This window comes from Pelodiscus sinensis, chromosome 2, assembly GCF_049634645.1.
Source record: "Pelodiscus sinensis isolate JC-2024 chromosome 2, ASM4963464v1, whole genome shotgun sequence".
Taxonomy (NCBI): Eukaryota; Metazoa; Chordata; order Testudines; family Trionychidae; genus Pelodiscus; species Pelodiscus sinensis.
In genome coordinates, this window is record NC_134712.1 from 57,800,028 (window position 1) to 57,817,715 (window position 17,688).

At 42.1% G+C, this 17,688-nt stretch overlaps 1 protein-coding gene across 6 annotated transcripts in view; it reads right to left on the reverse strand.

Moving 5' to 3' along the window:
• CSPP1 (centrosome and spindle pole associated protein 1) overlaps nt 1-17,688 on the reverse strand; it is a 174,670-nt gene that overhangs the window by 119,244 nt on the left and 37,738 nt on the right. For 4 of the 6 annotated variants that reach the window (XM_075920579.1, XM_075920581.1, XM_075920578.1 and 1 more), the window contains exons 6-8: nt 14,109-14,189; nt 11,705-11,806; nt 4,397-4,842 (exon numbers count right to left, since the gene is read on the reverse strand). In XM_075920579.1, the coding sequence (XP_075776694.1) occupies nt 4,397-4,842; nt 11,705-11,806; nt 14,109-14,189 (629 nt within the window). The remainder of the gene's footprint in view (nt 1-4,396; nt 4,843-11,704; nt 11,807-14,108; nt 14,190-17,688) is intronic. The other 2 variants (XM_075920580.1, XM_075920582.1) reach the window with 1 other exon arrangement.

Sequence of the window (17,688 nt, forward strand, 5' to 3'; positions counted from 1 at the left end):
AAGAAGCAGGAGACATAGAGAGCTGCCTGTAGCGGTGTCTGCGGTGGGAAGGTGCAGCAGACAGGAATGGTGAAGGCATCCTGGAAGAGGCATGGGGAGACCCATGCCAATGGGTATAGTGGCGTGGAGAACGAGGCACTGGGAGAGGCGAGGATGGTGCCGGTGAGAGAAGGTGGGAGCGAGAGCAACTCCGGCGCGGCGAGATCAAAGGAGCAGGACTCAGAGCTTCTGATCTGCCGGTGTGTGCTGAAGAGACAGCCAGAGCGGTGTTCATTGGCGCCGGGGGCTCAGAGGCAGCAGGAGCAGCTGGCGCCGTGCCGGCAGGGAGGCGGATCGGCGCCGCATAGTCCAGCACCACGCGGAGGCTTAGGAGCGATGCGGGTGCCGTGATGATTGGCTCCGGGTCCGATCTTGGAGCCGGCTCAGCGCTGGGCAAGGGAAGCAGAGGCGGCAGCTGAGGCAATGCTGCCTGGGGAGCCTGCATATGTGAAGGCTCCTGCGGTCGCTTCGGCTTTGGAGCTGCTGAGACAGGGCGACCTGGCTTAGCTGCGCCAGAAGTCCCCAGTCTTTCAGGCTGGCTTTCCCTAGTGTTCAGGGTAGCTGGTAGGGATCTCATGGGAGAGATCCTGGGCTTTTTCTGAAGCCCCATAGTCAGGGAGGAAGCCCGGCACTTGTGGGGCTGTTGGTCCGCATCTGTTTGCTGGGGCTGCAGGGCTCTGTCAAAGAGAAGCATCTGAAGACGCCTCTCTCTGTCCTTCCTGGCCCTGGAGGTAAGTCTGGTGCAGTGGATACATTTCTGGGGGACATGTGATTCCCCCAGACACCGGATACATTCAGAATGGCCGTTAGAGGCTGGCATTGCCTCCCGGCAAGAGCCACATTTTTTGAAGCCAGCAGCTGACTCTTTGCCAGGTTCCCTGAAGTCGTCATCGTTGTCTGTAGTTGTGTGACAGCATGGCAAGACAGGGGCTCATGCAGTGACCACATTTTGGGCAACCCCCCCCCCATGTGCTGGGAGAGAGCAGCTTTCCCTTCCCACAGAAACATGCGGGTAGAGGTGGGGAGAAGGTGGTCCAAGCATGGCAGAAGTGCAAAGGCTCAAGCCTGATTCACTGGGGATGAGCAAACAGAGGTTTGCTGCAGAGGCATCCATTAATAGCCTCTCCTGCTTCATCCAAGTTGCCATGAGTGATATCAGTCTTCTCCAAATCACACAGTTATAAGGAGTTGATACTGAATGAACGTGGCCAGAAACCTGGACTTTATGGCACGATGCTTTGTGCTACAATAATGTCAGTTTAATGGCTTGGAGTGGAAAGGTGTACTACTGTGGAGGATGAAATAAGGCAGGTCTCCCCAGAAACCTTGTGAGAAGGATTTAAAGGTTCCTCTATAAAAGCTTTATGGAGATGTATAGGCAGGATTCCCGCTCTGTTTTCAGACACATTTACAAGCTGTTCCAGGGAGTCCCCGCTACGTAGGCACAATGGCTGCTACAGATCACACTCAATTGCCTTACCCCACTTGTAGCATGAAAAAAATGCAAACACACCAGAAGTGCACACAGGAAATGAATTTCAAATTTTCCCAGAGCTTTTCCAGTTCACCCAGAGAGCAGTAGAGTTGAAAGTCCTGGCCAGAGCAGTCATCACAGAGCACTTTGGAACACCTTCCAAAGGCTAAGAACTTTGACTTTTACAGCGCTGCATCTTCACTGCCATAGTCGACAATGCAAGGTTAAATTTAACGTTACTCCTTGTGAAAAGCAGGAATACGGAAATCAACTTTAATAGCCCTTAAAGTCAATGGAATGAGGTTGGTCATGTGGACTCTGTCTGGAAAATTGACCTAATGTGGTTAAGTTTGACCTAAACTCCCCATGTAGACCAGGCCTACATTTCTACCCACTGAAGAACCTGTCTTCCAGTCTGTTGATTCTTGCGCAAGAAGAAACCTTCTGCAGTATTGGTGGTGGTCTTAGTTAGCAACAAGGCTCCAAGCAGCACATAAAATGTTTTTGGAATCCTTTCCTGGTGATTAGTTCTGTCTAGGTTTTCATAGGCTGCTCCAATGACATCCTTGTCAACTCACAGAGCCAGGGTCTAACAGGGTTGTAGATTTGCTTCAACACAGAGCCAATTAGGGATAATGTACTTTATTAAGCTTACTACTCCACTGCTATTACACTTCACAGGGTACACTCTAGCAAGCAAAATCACTACAGGGCAATGCTTAAAGGAGTAAAAAGGCTCTTTGAAATGCTTACATCCCTTCAGGTCATACTCTTGAAAAAAATAGTTTATAATGATAATGCTAAGAGAAAATTGTCTTTACTTATATAGCTACTCCTAACAACATTCCAGTGTTCTAATTTAAAGCACACTAAATTAATCCGTGGTATAACTTTCTTGACATCAAAAATTAATCTAGCCCACTGACTAGGCCTATGAGCATAACAGCACCACACTATCCTGCCAGATTACCAATCAAGCTTGATCAAGAGAATCACAAATCCAAATGCAAATCCACATGCAAAACATCTGTGCAGAAGACAAAGCTTTTTTGGAGACTGGTCCAAGATGACAGAAAACATTCTCATAGGAACTAAGGCTGAAACTGTACCACTTTACACTCCAAGTGCAACTCTTCAGCTTTGCTTTTTCTAACACACACATAGAAGTGCATATATTAAAAAATACCAAAAAACCAAACACTACACTGCACACAATTTCCTCCAGGGTAGAGGATGAGAGGCAGAATGTATCACATTTGACAATTGCTAATCATGTTACTTCATGGGCTATGGAAGGTGCTCAAATACTATTATGATGTCAGTATAAAAACCTATATAGAATAAAACAAAAAGAAATGTAAGAACAAAGCACAGCTAACTGAGCTAAGTGAATATTATTCATGAAGAAATTCATTTAGAACTTGTGGTTTCAATTAAAAACCTTAACTAATATGCATAAATTGCCTAAATTAGTTATCTGACTAACTTAAGATTTAATTTAAATGCCATCTTATTTATTGGAGTATTTAAGTTCCTCATTAATTCTGAGAGTTGAATATGAAGAACTTTCATATCTGTTTCTCACTGAACAGTACATAATTTTAATTATTCAAATTAAGAAGAGTTTATAAAATATTTCCTTTTGACCCCAAAAGTGACATGCAATTATTACCTCATTAGATGTTAAGTTCATGCATTCTGTGTACCAACTATTAATGATGGTATTTTATACCTGTAAAGCACTTTTTATGCGGAAAGATTTCAAAACGACTTATAAACCACATACACACAGCTTGAGTGAAATGCTTACTCCTGGGATAGATCCTCAGCTGATGTAAACTGTCAGAGATACATTCTGACCCAGAACAATTTACATCAGCTAAGGATCTGTCCCCTAGCACAGAAACAAGAGTCGGGCAAAGAGTCACAGGACACACAGTACAACAGCAGGGAAAAGGAAATTTTTGGTCAAGTTTGCTTTCATTTTAGGGTAAAAGCCACAGGATCTAACATCCACCAGGGATGCTCATTTTTTCCAAGTCTTATTTAAAAGATACAATCATTCAACTTATCAGCCTCAAAAGGATCCACAACAGAACCAACTGTTCTAGAGTTTGAACCTGATTCAAGGAAGTCTAAAGTATACGTTGCACCTCCCAAATCCAGGATTCTCTGCTCCAGCAACATCCGTGGAAGAGAGACCCAGAGCATGAGGGCCAGCAGCTGGGAGCCCAATACAACCCTGCAAATCTGCTAGCAGCAGAGGCCACAGCAGCCTGGGCAGAGTGTAATCAGGACAGCAGCCCAAGAGGGGAAGCCTGGCCAGGCCGCATCAGCCTGGGTGGCGGCGTCAGTGGTAGCAGTATGATTGGGGCTGCCTGCCGCCCAGTACAATTTATGAGGCCAGGGCTATGGCTGCAGCAGCACGGGAGGGGAAGCCAGCTGCAGCACCCAGCAGAATCAGCGCAGCCAGGTCCACATGCTGCCCAGGAGGGGTGTTGGGACTGCAGCTGGCCAATTGAGCAGTGTGCCATTTGGCAATGGAGCTGGACCTGGAGCCTCGTGCTGCCCGCCTGGCAGCAGAGCCGGGGTTGGGGCTAGCCTGCAGACAATCTAGCAGGGAGCCGGCATCTGGGAGGGACAGCAAGCTCAGGAGCTGGTGTCAGGGGACCTCTCATTGTCCAGCAAATTCCCTCATCTGGGACCGGTCAGATCCTGAGGGTTCTGGACAAAAGAGGTCCAACCTGTATTTCAAATCTCATGTTCAATGCCATTAAAGCATAATCTCCTATGTTTGAAAAACTCATCATTTTTAGTGCTATAACCCTATAAGAAATAGATTAAGGAAATAAAGAAATGAAGTGGAAAATGACCTTAAAATACCTTTCAGCATGGAACACTCTCAGAGGTTTTTTGTCATAGTCACTTTCATATCTAAATCTAGGGTCCATTTCCTCATTTATTTCAGGATCATAGTCTAATTTGTAGTATCTTCTATCAAAATCATGATCCTCATCAAATCTGTGATGTCTTCTAGGAGAAATATCACGTTTGCTATCAAATCTGCGATGCTTTCTATTGGAAATGTCCAGTTCTTCATCAAGTCTTTTGGGCAACAGTCTCTCTCTCAGTTCAGCTTCATCATCTAGTTTGCGATACCGGTCCTCCTCCAGTCGTCTCTGATTTAGTAGCTCTTCATAAGCTTCTGTGGAAGTAAAAGCATCTTTCTTGGGAGGTTCTAAATCTGTACAAGAGGGTTGTATTTGTGAACGTAGTTCTGGTTGAACTCTAGAAATACCAGTAGTTTTCTTACTTCTTTCTGTCTCATGCTGTTTAATAGAGACAAAAAACAAAATTTAAAAAGATACAAATACAAATAAAATAATTAACCTTCATTCATTCATCTCAGCATAATTCACATTTTCCATCAGTGCTCTAGCAATAAGTTTGATTCTATATTTACAATAATCTCCTAATCTTAACTCTCCCCAGATGAGGACTTCAAAATATTCTCTTAAACAGGGACTTAACTGTTGGTTGAAATTTTCCTGAAAAAACAATACTCTTCATCTTACCTGATCATTTATTTTCACTGACAATGGGATGGCCAGCGGTCCTTGGTGACAGGCCTCACACAAACTCAGTTTAGAGAAGGAAATGACTTTTAGATTTGAAGGAGGAAGGACTCAGCAGTACTTGTATATAGCTCATTTTATCTGATCACATGCACAGATATCCTGATTGCAGCGATTTAGGCATTTTGTGACACTCCTATATTTGACCAGACCAGAGTTTTTGGGTTCAAACCATTTTTCCCTGCATAAAATAGTGACTATGTGGAAAGATAAAATAAATGGTTAGAGAACTACAGCTTACACCTCCCTTAACTGGGACTCTCATCTGGCAAAATCTGTGGTCCGGCATCACCACAGATATTCCGGGGTTCTCTCATCTAGGAGCAGGAGGGCTAGCAGCTGTGAGCCCCGTGTGTCTGGTGGTGGTAGGGCAGCGGCAGTGCCAGGGCAGCCCAGGCAGTGGTGGAGCGCTATCTGGGCTGCCTGCTGCAAGACCATGGCTGCCCAGGAGGGAAAGCCTCGCTGGGGCTACGTCAGCACAGGCAATGGCAGGGCTGTAATATCCTGAGTTGGTCCACTGGTCCACTCCCCCAGGAGGGGGGAGCTGGGACGGGCTGCGACAGCCCAACAGAAGCAACACGGCTGGGGCTGCGGACACCGCAGCCCGGGAGGGGAAGTCTAGCTGTGGCAGCCTGGCAGAAGCAGTGTAGCTGGGTCACGTGCCACATAGCAGGTAGCAGAGCTGGGGCTGGCCAGCAGGCAGCCTGGACAGACTGGAGGAACCAGCAGCAGGCTGAAGAGCTGGTATCAGGGTACCTCCCATTGTCTAGCAAATTCCCTTATCCAGGACCAGTCAGATCCCAAGGGTGCCAGACCAAGGAGGTCCAACCGGTAGTCTGTAGCTGATTAGCTCAATTCCTTGCTCCACTGCTGACTTCCTTTATGACTTTGGTCAAGTCACTAAGGCTGTATTTATGCAACAAATTACAGGCTGAACCTTTCTCGTCCAGCATCATCCGTGGTCCAACAAGACCACATATGTTGCTAGACCAGAGTGGCCGCAGAGGTTTAGAGCAGCCGAGAGTGGAGCCAATCTGGTGAGCGGCTGCTGCCCCACACGGACCAAGGAGCCCCAGGAACGGCTGCCACCCCACACAGGGCAAGGAGCCCCAGGAGCGGCTGCTGCCCTGCATGGGGCCAAGAGCAGAACCCTGCGAGCAGACTGGGGGCAGCAGAACTTGGCAGGTGGGTTGGAGGAGGTCAGGCCTGCAGGCTCTCCTGGGGCAGCAGCCAGGAGGGGAGCCCCAGGAGAGCCCAGACATCTGACCAACTCTGGTGCAGCAAACTCGCTTGTTCAGGACCACTCAGGTCCAAGAGTGCCGGATCAGGGAGGTTCAAACTGTATTTCTGTATAACTTAAGTCATTCAGGCACGTGAGGGGTTCAGTTGCATTGCTGTAAATGATGTAGTATTTACATATTCTTAGTTTTTCCGTACCTCAACCCCCCATCCATGAAATGCAGATAACAGTACTTCTGTACCTCACAGGAGTATTGTGGAGATAAACACATTAAAAACTGTGAGCCACTATGGGATCCATATAAATACAACAGATAGACAGGAATAAATACATCTCTGCAAGTTTCAGTCACTCTGAGAAAAAGGGGCTAACCTGATCTCCAAGGTCAGCTGTGGAGCATAAAGGATTTTCTTATCAGAAGCAAACAAAATAGCGGACAAACTTCAAAAGTAAATGCAAGACTGCTTGCAGTCAATTAAAGGTCCTAACCTGCATGAGACATCATTGAGGACACAGTGAGCAAGGACTGAAGCAGCAACGCTCAAGAATCAGATCTAGAATCCCTGGTTAGTTGTTTCTGACTAATTCCTTGTGCCAGCTACAGAAGATTTATAATTCCAAGTGGAAACAAAGTGAGTGGCGTTTCCAAGACCAAGGAAATTATGCATAAAAAAAAAAAAACACTCAGATCTCCCTCAATAGAGTCAATTGAAAATATCAGCCTGAAAAGATGGGAAATCTTTAACAGATTATCCACAAGGTTCTAGAGCAGCCCAAAAGACATAATGCATAATTTCAAGATACCCAAATTAGACAACAAATCAGTATAATCACTGAATGAAAGTCCTGTTGATTTTGTTGCAGGGTCTTTCAAAGGCACCAGGAAACAGGGAGATAGAGAACCACAGATTGGAATTCTGAAGCCTCAGCAGCATCAATGCCAAGTTTCAGTTCTGTCAACTATCCTACAGCATAAATAATTCTCAGAATCCAGTAAGGACTAATAGATAATGAATTCCAACATAAAAAAGATGTTGGATTGCTGCCTTTATGGCCATATCGCTTTAGACAAAGTAATATTCTCAACTAAACTCTGACCCTAGAATCTCATTCAATAAATTAGCAGATAAGAACTTATAAATATGGCCATGGTTACAAGATATCCACAAAGAGACCCCCCTCCCATAAAGCTCTCAGGAGGATAACTGTTTTGAAGAGAAAATCTTTCTTCCAGAATCCCTATATACATGGGAATTTCAATATCAAACAAGTGTTTTTCAACTAGTGGACCACAAGTTGAATATGAGTCAACAGTGTGATGCTGTTGCAAAAAAAGCAAATATGATTCTAGGTTGTATCAACAGGTGTGTTGTAAGCAAAACTCGTGAAGTCATTCTGCTGCTCTACTCTGCACTAGTTAGGCCTCAGCTGGAGTACTGTGTCCAGTTCTTGGCGCCACATTTCAAGAAAGATGTGGAGAAATTGGAAAGGGTACAGAGAAGAGCGACAAGAATGATTAAAGGTTTAGAGAACATGACCTATGAAGCCAGGCTTCATGAACTGGGCTTGTTTAGTTTGGAAAAAAGAAGATTAAGGGGGGACATGATAGCGGTTTTCAAATATCTAAAAGGGTGTCACAAGGAGGAAGGCGAAAATTTGTTCCTCTTGGTTTCTGAGGACAGGACAAGGAGTAATGGGCTTAAAGTGCAGCAAGGGAGGTTTAGATTGGACATTAGGAAAAAATTCCTAACTGTCAGGGTGGTCAAATATTGGAACAAATTGCCAAGGGAGGTGGTGGAATCTCCCTCTCTGGAGATATTTAAGAACAGGTTAGATAGACATCTGTCAGGGATGGTGTAGACGGAGCTTGGTCCTACCTTGAGGGCGGGGGGCTGGACTCGATGACCTCTTGAGGTCCCTTCCAGTCCTATTATTCTATGATTCTATGAACTGTTCTGAAAAGACAGTCCACAAAAACACCACACTATAGTTATCATGGCACAAAACACAACACTTAAGTTGTAAAGGAAAGGATAGACCTAGCACCAGCAGCACTATCCAAAACAGAACTGCAAATAGCAGCCAAAAACAAGTATTTCTCACACCAAACATAAGATACAGATAACCTGCCAATTTGTTCTTAATGGCAACAGATGGATATAGAACGTGTTCTCCCAGAGTTATCCATTGATGTGACTCACACTGACCTTCATCCCCTTACTAAAGCAAGACTTTAAAAGGAGACATCATTCCCAAGCTATTCACTTGATAATTAAAGGTCCCATACTGCTCATTTCAGATTATCACCTTTTTCCAGTCTATTAGAAAAAGCTATCACACGTGACTAATGCCTAGAGGATAAATCAGACTTTTACTCTCAAATTGACAACTATCAGAAAAAGGCATTGTATTGTCAGTCACAAAGTGTGTTTGTGTGAAAGGGTGTGCAATATTTGTACTAACTTGCAAAGAAAAAGGAAAGGAAGGGGAGCCTGCTCAGCAAAGAAATCTTACAGGCTGCCTGTTCCTTTGGAAGGAATCTGTGACCTTGAAGTTTTTAAGCAGAAGCCTATAGAAGCAAGGTATTTTTAAAGTCTCTTATGGGCCCCCACCTTCTGCACTTGAAGTGCCAGAGTGGGAAACAGCCTTGATAGCTACAGGGAGAGTTTTGGATCTGACATCAGAAACCTTACAGTGACACAGTTATACAGATGTAGATTCCCTGCTTTAAATCTGTATAGCTGCTTCTTGCTGAAAGGACAGATTTCTTCCACTGAGATACCGAAACCACCCACAATGAGTGGCAATAGCTACTTCAGCCAAAGAGTATCTCCTGCTATCATAGAACTGGAAAGAACCTTGAGAGATCAAGTCCATCTCAGTCCAGTCCCTTTTGTTCATGGCAGTACCAAGCCCATCTAGACCATCCTCGACAGATGTTTGTCTAACCTGCCCTTAAAAATCTCCAATTATGGAGATTCCACACCTCCCAAGGCAATTTATTCCAGTGCTTAACTACCCTGACAAAGTTCTTCCTAATGTCCGACCTAAACTTTCCATGCTGTAATTTAAGCCCATTGTTTCTAGTCCAAGTTAAGAAGAATACTTTCTCTCACTCCTCCTTGTAATAGCCATTTAGGTACTTGAACCTTATGTCCCTTCTCAGTCTTCTTTTTTTAAACAAACCCAATTTTTCAACTTGCCCCTCACAGGTCATGTTTTCTAGACCTTTAATTATTTTTGTTGCTCTTCTCTGGACCTTCTCTAATTTGTCTCCGTTTTTCCTGAAATATGGCACTCATAACTGGACACAAGGCTCCAGCTGTGGTTTAATCAGCACAGAGTAGAACGGAAAAATTGCTTCTCATGTCCTGCTTACAACACTTCTGCTAATACATCCCACAATGATGTTTGCTTTTTTTAGAAAGTGACATACTGTTGACTCATATTTAGCTTGTGGTCCACTATGACCCCAGATCTCTTTCTGCATTGCTCCTCCTTAGGTAGTCATTTCCCATTTTGTACATGTACAAATTGATTGTACCTTCGTAAGTGGAGTACAGTAAAACTCCAGTGGCCCGGCATCCAATGGTCCGGCACTCCAGATGGTCCAGCACCATCTGGAACCCGGAAGTGCTCCGGGCAGCCGGACAATTGGAGCTGCTCTGCCCCAGGCGTCCCCAAGTCAGCCGCTACTGAAACTGACCAGCAGCTGACTCCGGGAAGCCCGGGGCAGAGCAGCTGGGGTGCTTTGCCCCAGGCTTCCCAGAGTCAGACGATGTTCAGTTTCAGCAGCGGCTGACTTGGGGAAGTCTGGGGCAGAGCAGCTGTGGTGATGCCGGGTTGGTCCCACAGCGCTGAGGGGAGAATCCCTCCCACCCACTCCTCCCCAGACTCTTCATAGCCCCCCCTTCCAATGGTCCAGCATATTTGATAATCCAGCACCTCCTGGGTCCTAAAGGTGCCAGATTATCAGAAGTTTACTGTACTTTGCATTTGTCCTTATTGAATTTCCACACTTGTGCTTCTGTCAGCGTAATCTATATCGCTCAGGGGGTGTTTTTTCACATCTCTGAGCAACATCTGTAATACCAACAAAAATGCTAGTAGGGACGAACATAGTCTTAAGCCAGGTCTACACTACACAAGAAATTCAATTTAAGATACGCAACTCCAGCTACAGTAATTGCATACCTGGAATCAACATACCTTAAATTGAATTTTTCTAGCATCCCACTGTGGGAGGTCTTACTTTTCATGACCCCATGGAGTACTGGGTTGACTGGGATACCATCAGCGTTCAATTTAGCGGGTCCTAACTAAACCCACTTAATTGAACCCCCAGAAGAGCAATCTCTGGAGCATCAATAGCCACATAAATACAGACAAAGCCTTACTGTCCTGACTCAGGTTTAAAAACAATTTTACAGGCTGTTTCACAGGGGAAGCACCCAGATTATCTATGACCACAAACTTCACTTGAAGGGATAAGTGTGTAGATAGATCTTTTAAAAACCATATAGCTTTATATTTATTTTTACATTAATTTAACTAGTTAATTTGACTACACAAATACTTAACTGTGTCCTTAACATTGGAAGCTTACTAGTTAAGATGTCAATCTTTATGCCACATTTTCCATTTCCACCAGAAATAATACAAACTTGACAAAAAAAAAATACAATTGGGGTCAATCTACCCAAAGTGGCTATAATATTAAAATCAATAAATGGTTTAAACTTGTTTAAAATATGTTTTTATCGTGCTGTGTTAGAGTAGACAATATGTACGGATATAAAAAAAGTGCCTAAAAATGTTCAGAAATACTCTCCATTATTGTTTTAGGACAGATCTTATAAAAAAAAAAAAAAAAAAAAAACCTGAAAGATATATTCCTGAGATTACAATCTAAGCAAGGGATCTCACATACATTAAGAAAGGGAAGGAAGAGAAATGACTTAATATAAACATGCCTTGAAGCAGTTTGTTTTAAATAAAGTTCCCCACTTTTCCCAATTAAAAAACAAAATTAAACTATGAGCAAGAATAATAGGTGGGACGGAGACCAATCTGAGACGTAAAAATGGATACTGAATAGTAAGCATTGCTAAAATTATCTTCCTATGGGAGGAAAAAAAAAAAAAGAGACAGTGCTGAGAAAGAATATTTACTGAAAATGTATATTCTTCACCACTCTTCTTAAGAGTTTATCACACAAAAATCCTACAGAACAATTAGACAAATGAACTGGAAAAAAATTCTTAATCTCATTTAATTTCTCTCAGAGTAAACTGACTTCAGTAAAATGTATATTACCTCTGCGTTTTTCTTTCCTATTTTCCTTAATCTTTCATTCCACTCTTCCTTGTCCCTGAGATACTGATTGTACTCCCTGTTTCTTTCAAGCCGTAGTTTCTCCTGAAACAGACATTGAAAAGTCTTCATAACTTTGCGTTTTAGGGAGAGGACTTTTAACTTTTCAGGAGATATTAGAAGAACAATGTATGACTTTTTTCTTTCTTTTTGATGTACAAACAAGGCATGAATGCATTGTTTGCCAGTGGGTCAGAGTTATACCTAAACTATGCCACAGAAGAGATATAATATTTGTATACAGACAGATTCTCGTTCAGTTATAACCTAGGACATAACTCAACATGCTAAATTTGAATTAAACACATTAAAATGGATATACTTTAGAGTCAAGTGGAAATTTCAATGGAGTTAACCCAACTCAGTTTTGCTAACTTGATTAAAAAGAGTCTCAATAGTCACAGGACTATTGAAACTATCCTGGTAATAGTACTGTACGCATCCAATAGCTCTAAATTCCTAGAATAAACATCAAATTTCAAGGAGAACAATGTTATACATCACATTAATAGTTTGCTAAAAACTTATGTATCAGGCAATTTATTATTTACTCTTTAAAAGTTACCAAAATGTTTAAAATAAAGCAATAATAAATAAGATATTCTGGTTAAATATGAATAGTTAACTGCAACAGAAAAAACATGGACTTAACTCATACCCTTGTTTGGGATGTTTATAGGAGCCTTGGAGAGATGTCCTTTTCACACTCAAAGAACAGGGCAGTTTGTTTTTTACTTTTAAAAATTAGATGTTGTCTAACCTGAAAAACTGTAGTGACTACAGAACATCACAAGAGTCAAGAGACCGAAAGCAGAGCAACTGAACGAGAAAGGTTTTTACTTAGATCACCTAAAACTATTTATCGTAACATGTATTAAATGACTATATCTAGTAAACATTTTGGAGTAAAATGCCTAGCGAGTTAAAAGGTGAGAGCTTATACTACATGTGTGCTGAGACAACATGAGCTACTCCAGCAAACCAGGGAAAAGTAAAACTGGCATTCTTGATACTTCTTAAGGTAAAAAAGGTAGGGCAAAGAAACTTTGTTTATAAAAATACTCCAAGCCTTTTTTGTACAAAATAAACAAACACAAAAATTGTACAAACCAATATTTTATGTAATCCTATACAAAATCCTTGAACATCCTTTTAAGCTCCACTGGAGACCCAAGATTAGTTAAATGCTAACTGGCAGCTAATCATGAGCCCTATTAGTGCATGTACCCAGATAATTACTTTTTAAATATATCTGTACTCAATTCCCATAGGCACGAATTTAATAACTGTTTAAGAAATACATTTTATATATTACATATTACAGAGACACACAAAAACTAAGTTAAAAGGATAAGATTGCAAAGTCATGCATTCAGAATTTAGGAAATGTCAAAATTAAGGTTGTGTCTATTTAGATTCTTTGATGCTAGCTGTGTCCACTGAGGCCACTCCTACACCAACGTACCCTTGTGTGTCCCCATGCAAACGGATAAAGGGCAAAGTAGGTACAACTTATTAGAATACAATGTAAGTAGGTGCAGGGAAACAGAGTGTATAATAAAAACCACTGAGTAAATATAAATACCCAGCAGGTTTCACACATGAGAAAGGGTACGGAAATTCAAGGGTTGATATAACATTGACAACTATCGTATCTGTATAATACTTCAGTTCTATTATACAAAGCTTACCATATTTTAGCAATTTTTGGATTCTACATCATCAAAAAAAGGATATACAATGTGCTAATATACAAACCCTTAAGTATTATGTCCTTATTTACAGTAATTGAACCACTACACCTGTAAGTCTTGCTCTACATACAAAACTATGTATGTGGAAAAGCAGGCATCTGGTAGAGTACATGAAAACTGAATAAACTATAAGATCTTTAGAGCAGGGGCTATCTTTTTTTAATCTGTGTTTTTACAGTGCCTAGCACAATGGGATCTGGACCTTTATTAGGGCTTTTAGGTCCTATGATAATACAAATAATAAATAATACCACACAAACATGCTGGCATAATCCAGAATTATATATTTTACAAGTAAAATTTGGCTATTTCATTACCTACAAATCAATACACCAGATTACCCAGGGAAAGAGAATCTAGATAACTAAATCAACCACAAATATTTATTATAGAATTAGAAAGCTTCACCTCATTTAAAACTGACCTAATGATAAAGAAATTTGTTCATATATGAAATGGCTAAAAGATTTGACAGGATTTTCATTGTCAAGCGGAGAGTCTGTTTTTCCCCCACAACACTGAAAACTTCAGTGATTTTTTTTAAATTTTCTAGTTATATACTATATTTACTGAATTAATATTTGCATACCTACCTTGGCTGACTTCCTCTCACCGATAGGAAGAGAGAGCCCCAATGTATATGGATCTATTTCATTAGTTGTCAGATAATTTTTCTGTATATAAACAAACTGAATAATTAGTTTTGATCTAATTTTACTTGCTAAATATAATCACAGACTCTAGTAATTACACCTTCCAGAATATGACAGAGCAATTTGCTCCACTTTATTAAAAGAGAAGCGAAAGGCAAGCGAAAGGCAATTTCCACTGTTTAGAAATAGAGGGTATTTTTGGAATGTAAACAAACAAAAGCGAACAAAACTGCAGGTAAAAGGTTTTACTATCTCTATATTATGTATTAATGATGGTCTGTTGGTTTGAATTTCAATTATTCCAATCTGACAGTTTGACATAGATTTTATGTATTCTGTATTATTTCGATTTATAGCTATTCAAGGTTGCTACATGAATTACTGCCTCTCATTTAAAAATATATTAAATATATTTAAATACATGAGGATGAAAGAATTCTCCAAGAAGTTAAAACTGTCTTTTTGTAAAGACAGTGAAAAGATTGAAGGAATTTCATCATCAACAATTAAAGAAAACACGCCTATGTTTCCTACTTCAGCAATGGGAATCTGTGTTGTTGTTATCTCTCTACCATTACTAATACCTACAGCAAGGAGGCAGATTACAGCCCCCAGGCCACATCCAGCCCACTGGACCCTTTTGCCAGTCTCCTAAGCTCCTGTCCAAGGAGACTATCCCTTTTCCCTCTAGCCCCTTTCCCTCCTCTTCTATTCTGCTTCCCTGCAGCCTCAGCTCTCCACGCTGCCAGCACCGATGCTCTGGGTGGCATGGCTACAACTCAGGCCAGGCAGTATTGCTGTAGCACTGCAAGTCAAGTGCTCTTGGTGATGCAGTCAGAGGACAGGGACCCCAGGCATTTGGATGGGGGTGAAGGGTATACGAGCAGGAGGATGGGTAGGGAAGGTCAAAGGATGGGGAGTTGGAGGTTCCAGGGGGGCAGATAAGGATCAGGAGTCAAGCTATACCTGGCTGTTTGTGGAGACAGCATCCCCTACCTAGCTCTCCATATAATTTCAGAACCCCAATATGTCCCTCAGGCAAAAAAAAGGTTTGCTCACGCCTGGTCTAGAACACACCAAAATGTCAATGGTAGCCATTGACAACTCTATAGCAAACTAACAGCTCCAAAAACAAATGGCCTCCTTAAACTGCATGCAGAGTAGTCTTGGCCACATCAGTCATAGGGTACTGGAGAGACAAGGCAGAGGAGGTAATATCTATTACTGGACCAACTTCTGCTGATGAGAAAGACAAACTTTTGAGCAACATAGAGCTCTTCTAAGGAGTTGGTCCAATAAAACTTATTATCTCACCCACTTTATCTGGCCTCGTGTAGCATATCTACAGATTGCTCTAAAATCATCTTCAGTGTCTCCTCAGTTACCTCATAAAATACATTTTTAATAAAATATTGTCTATGTTTCCATGTCTGCTATCTTACTTCACTAGAATCATTTTCTTCTCTTTTCCCTGTTATAATGTAAATATATTTTGTGCAATCCTAGAGTAGTGGTTCTCAAAGTGTGGTTCACAGATGGTCCACACCCATCTCACAGGTGGGCTGCAGAGTTTGGGGCTCAGCCCTCACTTGCAACACGGAGCCAGCGCTAACACTTCAGCCCTGTGTCCCCTCCCCGCTGCAAGGCTGGAAGTGCCAGAGCCAGCTTCCCATAGCAGGAGGGAGATGAGTCTCGTGGGGCAGATCTAATTTGTAGTGGACGGAAGTGGCTCCACAGACTGTTGCTCTCCCTCCCACGGCTAGAGGAATGGTAGTGCAGGATACTGCTCACCAGGAGGCTTTTCCCACTGTTCCCATTGGCTGGAATTCTGGCCAATGGGAGCGGGGCGGGAGGGTGAGTGCAGTGCCTGGCAGTGGGGAGAGGCATGGAGCTAGGTAAGCACTCCCCATCCCTCTCATGCCCAGACCCTACACCCTTATTCTCCTCATACATCCTGCACCTCCAGCCCACTCCTGCATCCTCCTTCCCAGTGCCCCCACTCCCACCCTGCACACAACCTCCCACCCATAGCTCCCACCCTCAGCCTGCTTCTGACACCCTCCTTCCTTCCTAGAACCCCTCCCCACTGCCTCTTGCCTCCATTTTGTCACGATGGGTAATTGGCTTGTGATCCACAGAAAGGTCTGCATTGAGCAGGGTGGGCCACGGGCCAAAAAGTTTGAGAACAGCTGCCCTAGAGGCAAAAACACAAGACTATTTCCATCTGTTCTAGTCTAAATCTAGATCAATGGTTCTCAAACATTTTGGTCCGTGGATCACCTGGCTGAATACAAACATTTCGGCAGACCACCAGTTGCTAATGGAAACTCACCATGAATTACTTAATTATGACCGAGCTGTTTTTCTAGTGCTGCAGCTAGGGATGATGATTTAATTTAGATTATTAAATAGATTAAGCATTTTAACTTTCTCATGTTAGTTTATCCAACTTCATTTTAATTAAAGTAAAATATTAATTTATGTCCAACACAAAAGATTTCAATGTGGGCTGTGCCCGCAAAAGCTCATAACAACATCTACATGTTTTGTTACTCTTAAAGTGCTATCAGACTATTCGTTGTTTTTTAAACTCGGCTACCCCTCTGAAGCTTCTTTATTTATGGCAGGAGTGGGGAACCTTTTTTGGGTCGGAGGCCACTGACCTCCAGAAAAATCAGTTGGGGACCACACAAGTGAGAAGGAAAAAAACTCCTCCAAAAAAACCCCAACCCTCACTGATGAGGCTCCCAATTGAGACACCTCACTCCTCTGGCACTCCACAAGGCAAGGGAAAGGGACAGAGAGGACTAAGGTTCAGGGTTTCCCATAGGCCAGATTTATTTTTCTGGGGTGCCGGAGTAAGTGGATTTTGTGGACCCCCTTAGGCTCCTGGCAATTACAAGCAAATCAATTTATGGGATTAACAACTACAGAATAACCTCAAAGTTACAAATGCCTCAAAAAATTGAGGTTGCTCATGACTCTGGACTGTTCTTTTGAAAATTTGCAGCTAAGCACTGAATTAATACAGCTTTGAAACTTTACTATGTAGAAGTAAAATACTGCATTTAATTATCTTAAACATAAGCAGAGAAGCAGTTTCCTTATCTTGTCAATTTATTTTAAAACTTTTCCCTTTATTTTTTAGTAGTTGACATTTAATACTGTACTGAACTATATTTGTGGGCTTTTCAGGTTTTTTGTTTCTGCTGCTGCCTGACTTCACACTTTCAGTTCCAAATGAGGTATGCTGTTGATTCCTCAATTCGTAACTGGTGTTTGTAAACCTCAAGTTGTACTGTAAGCAATTACAAAGATGCTTAGATTGTGCTAATTTAATAGAAAGAATAATACATGATTATCTTGTCTGGAAAATATTAATGAACTCATTGTAATCCTTTCCAATGTTTAATTACTACCAAATTTTAAACTGCTCTCACGATAAACTTCCCATTTTTAAAAGATGTTTATAGAAAGTCAGAATTGATATGGAAATTTTGTTTTCTAGATAAGCATGTAG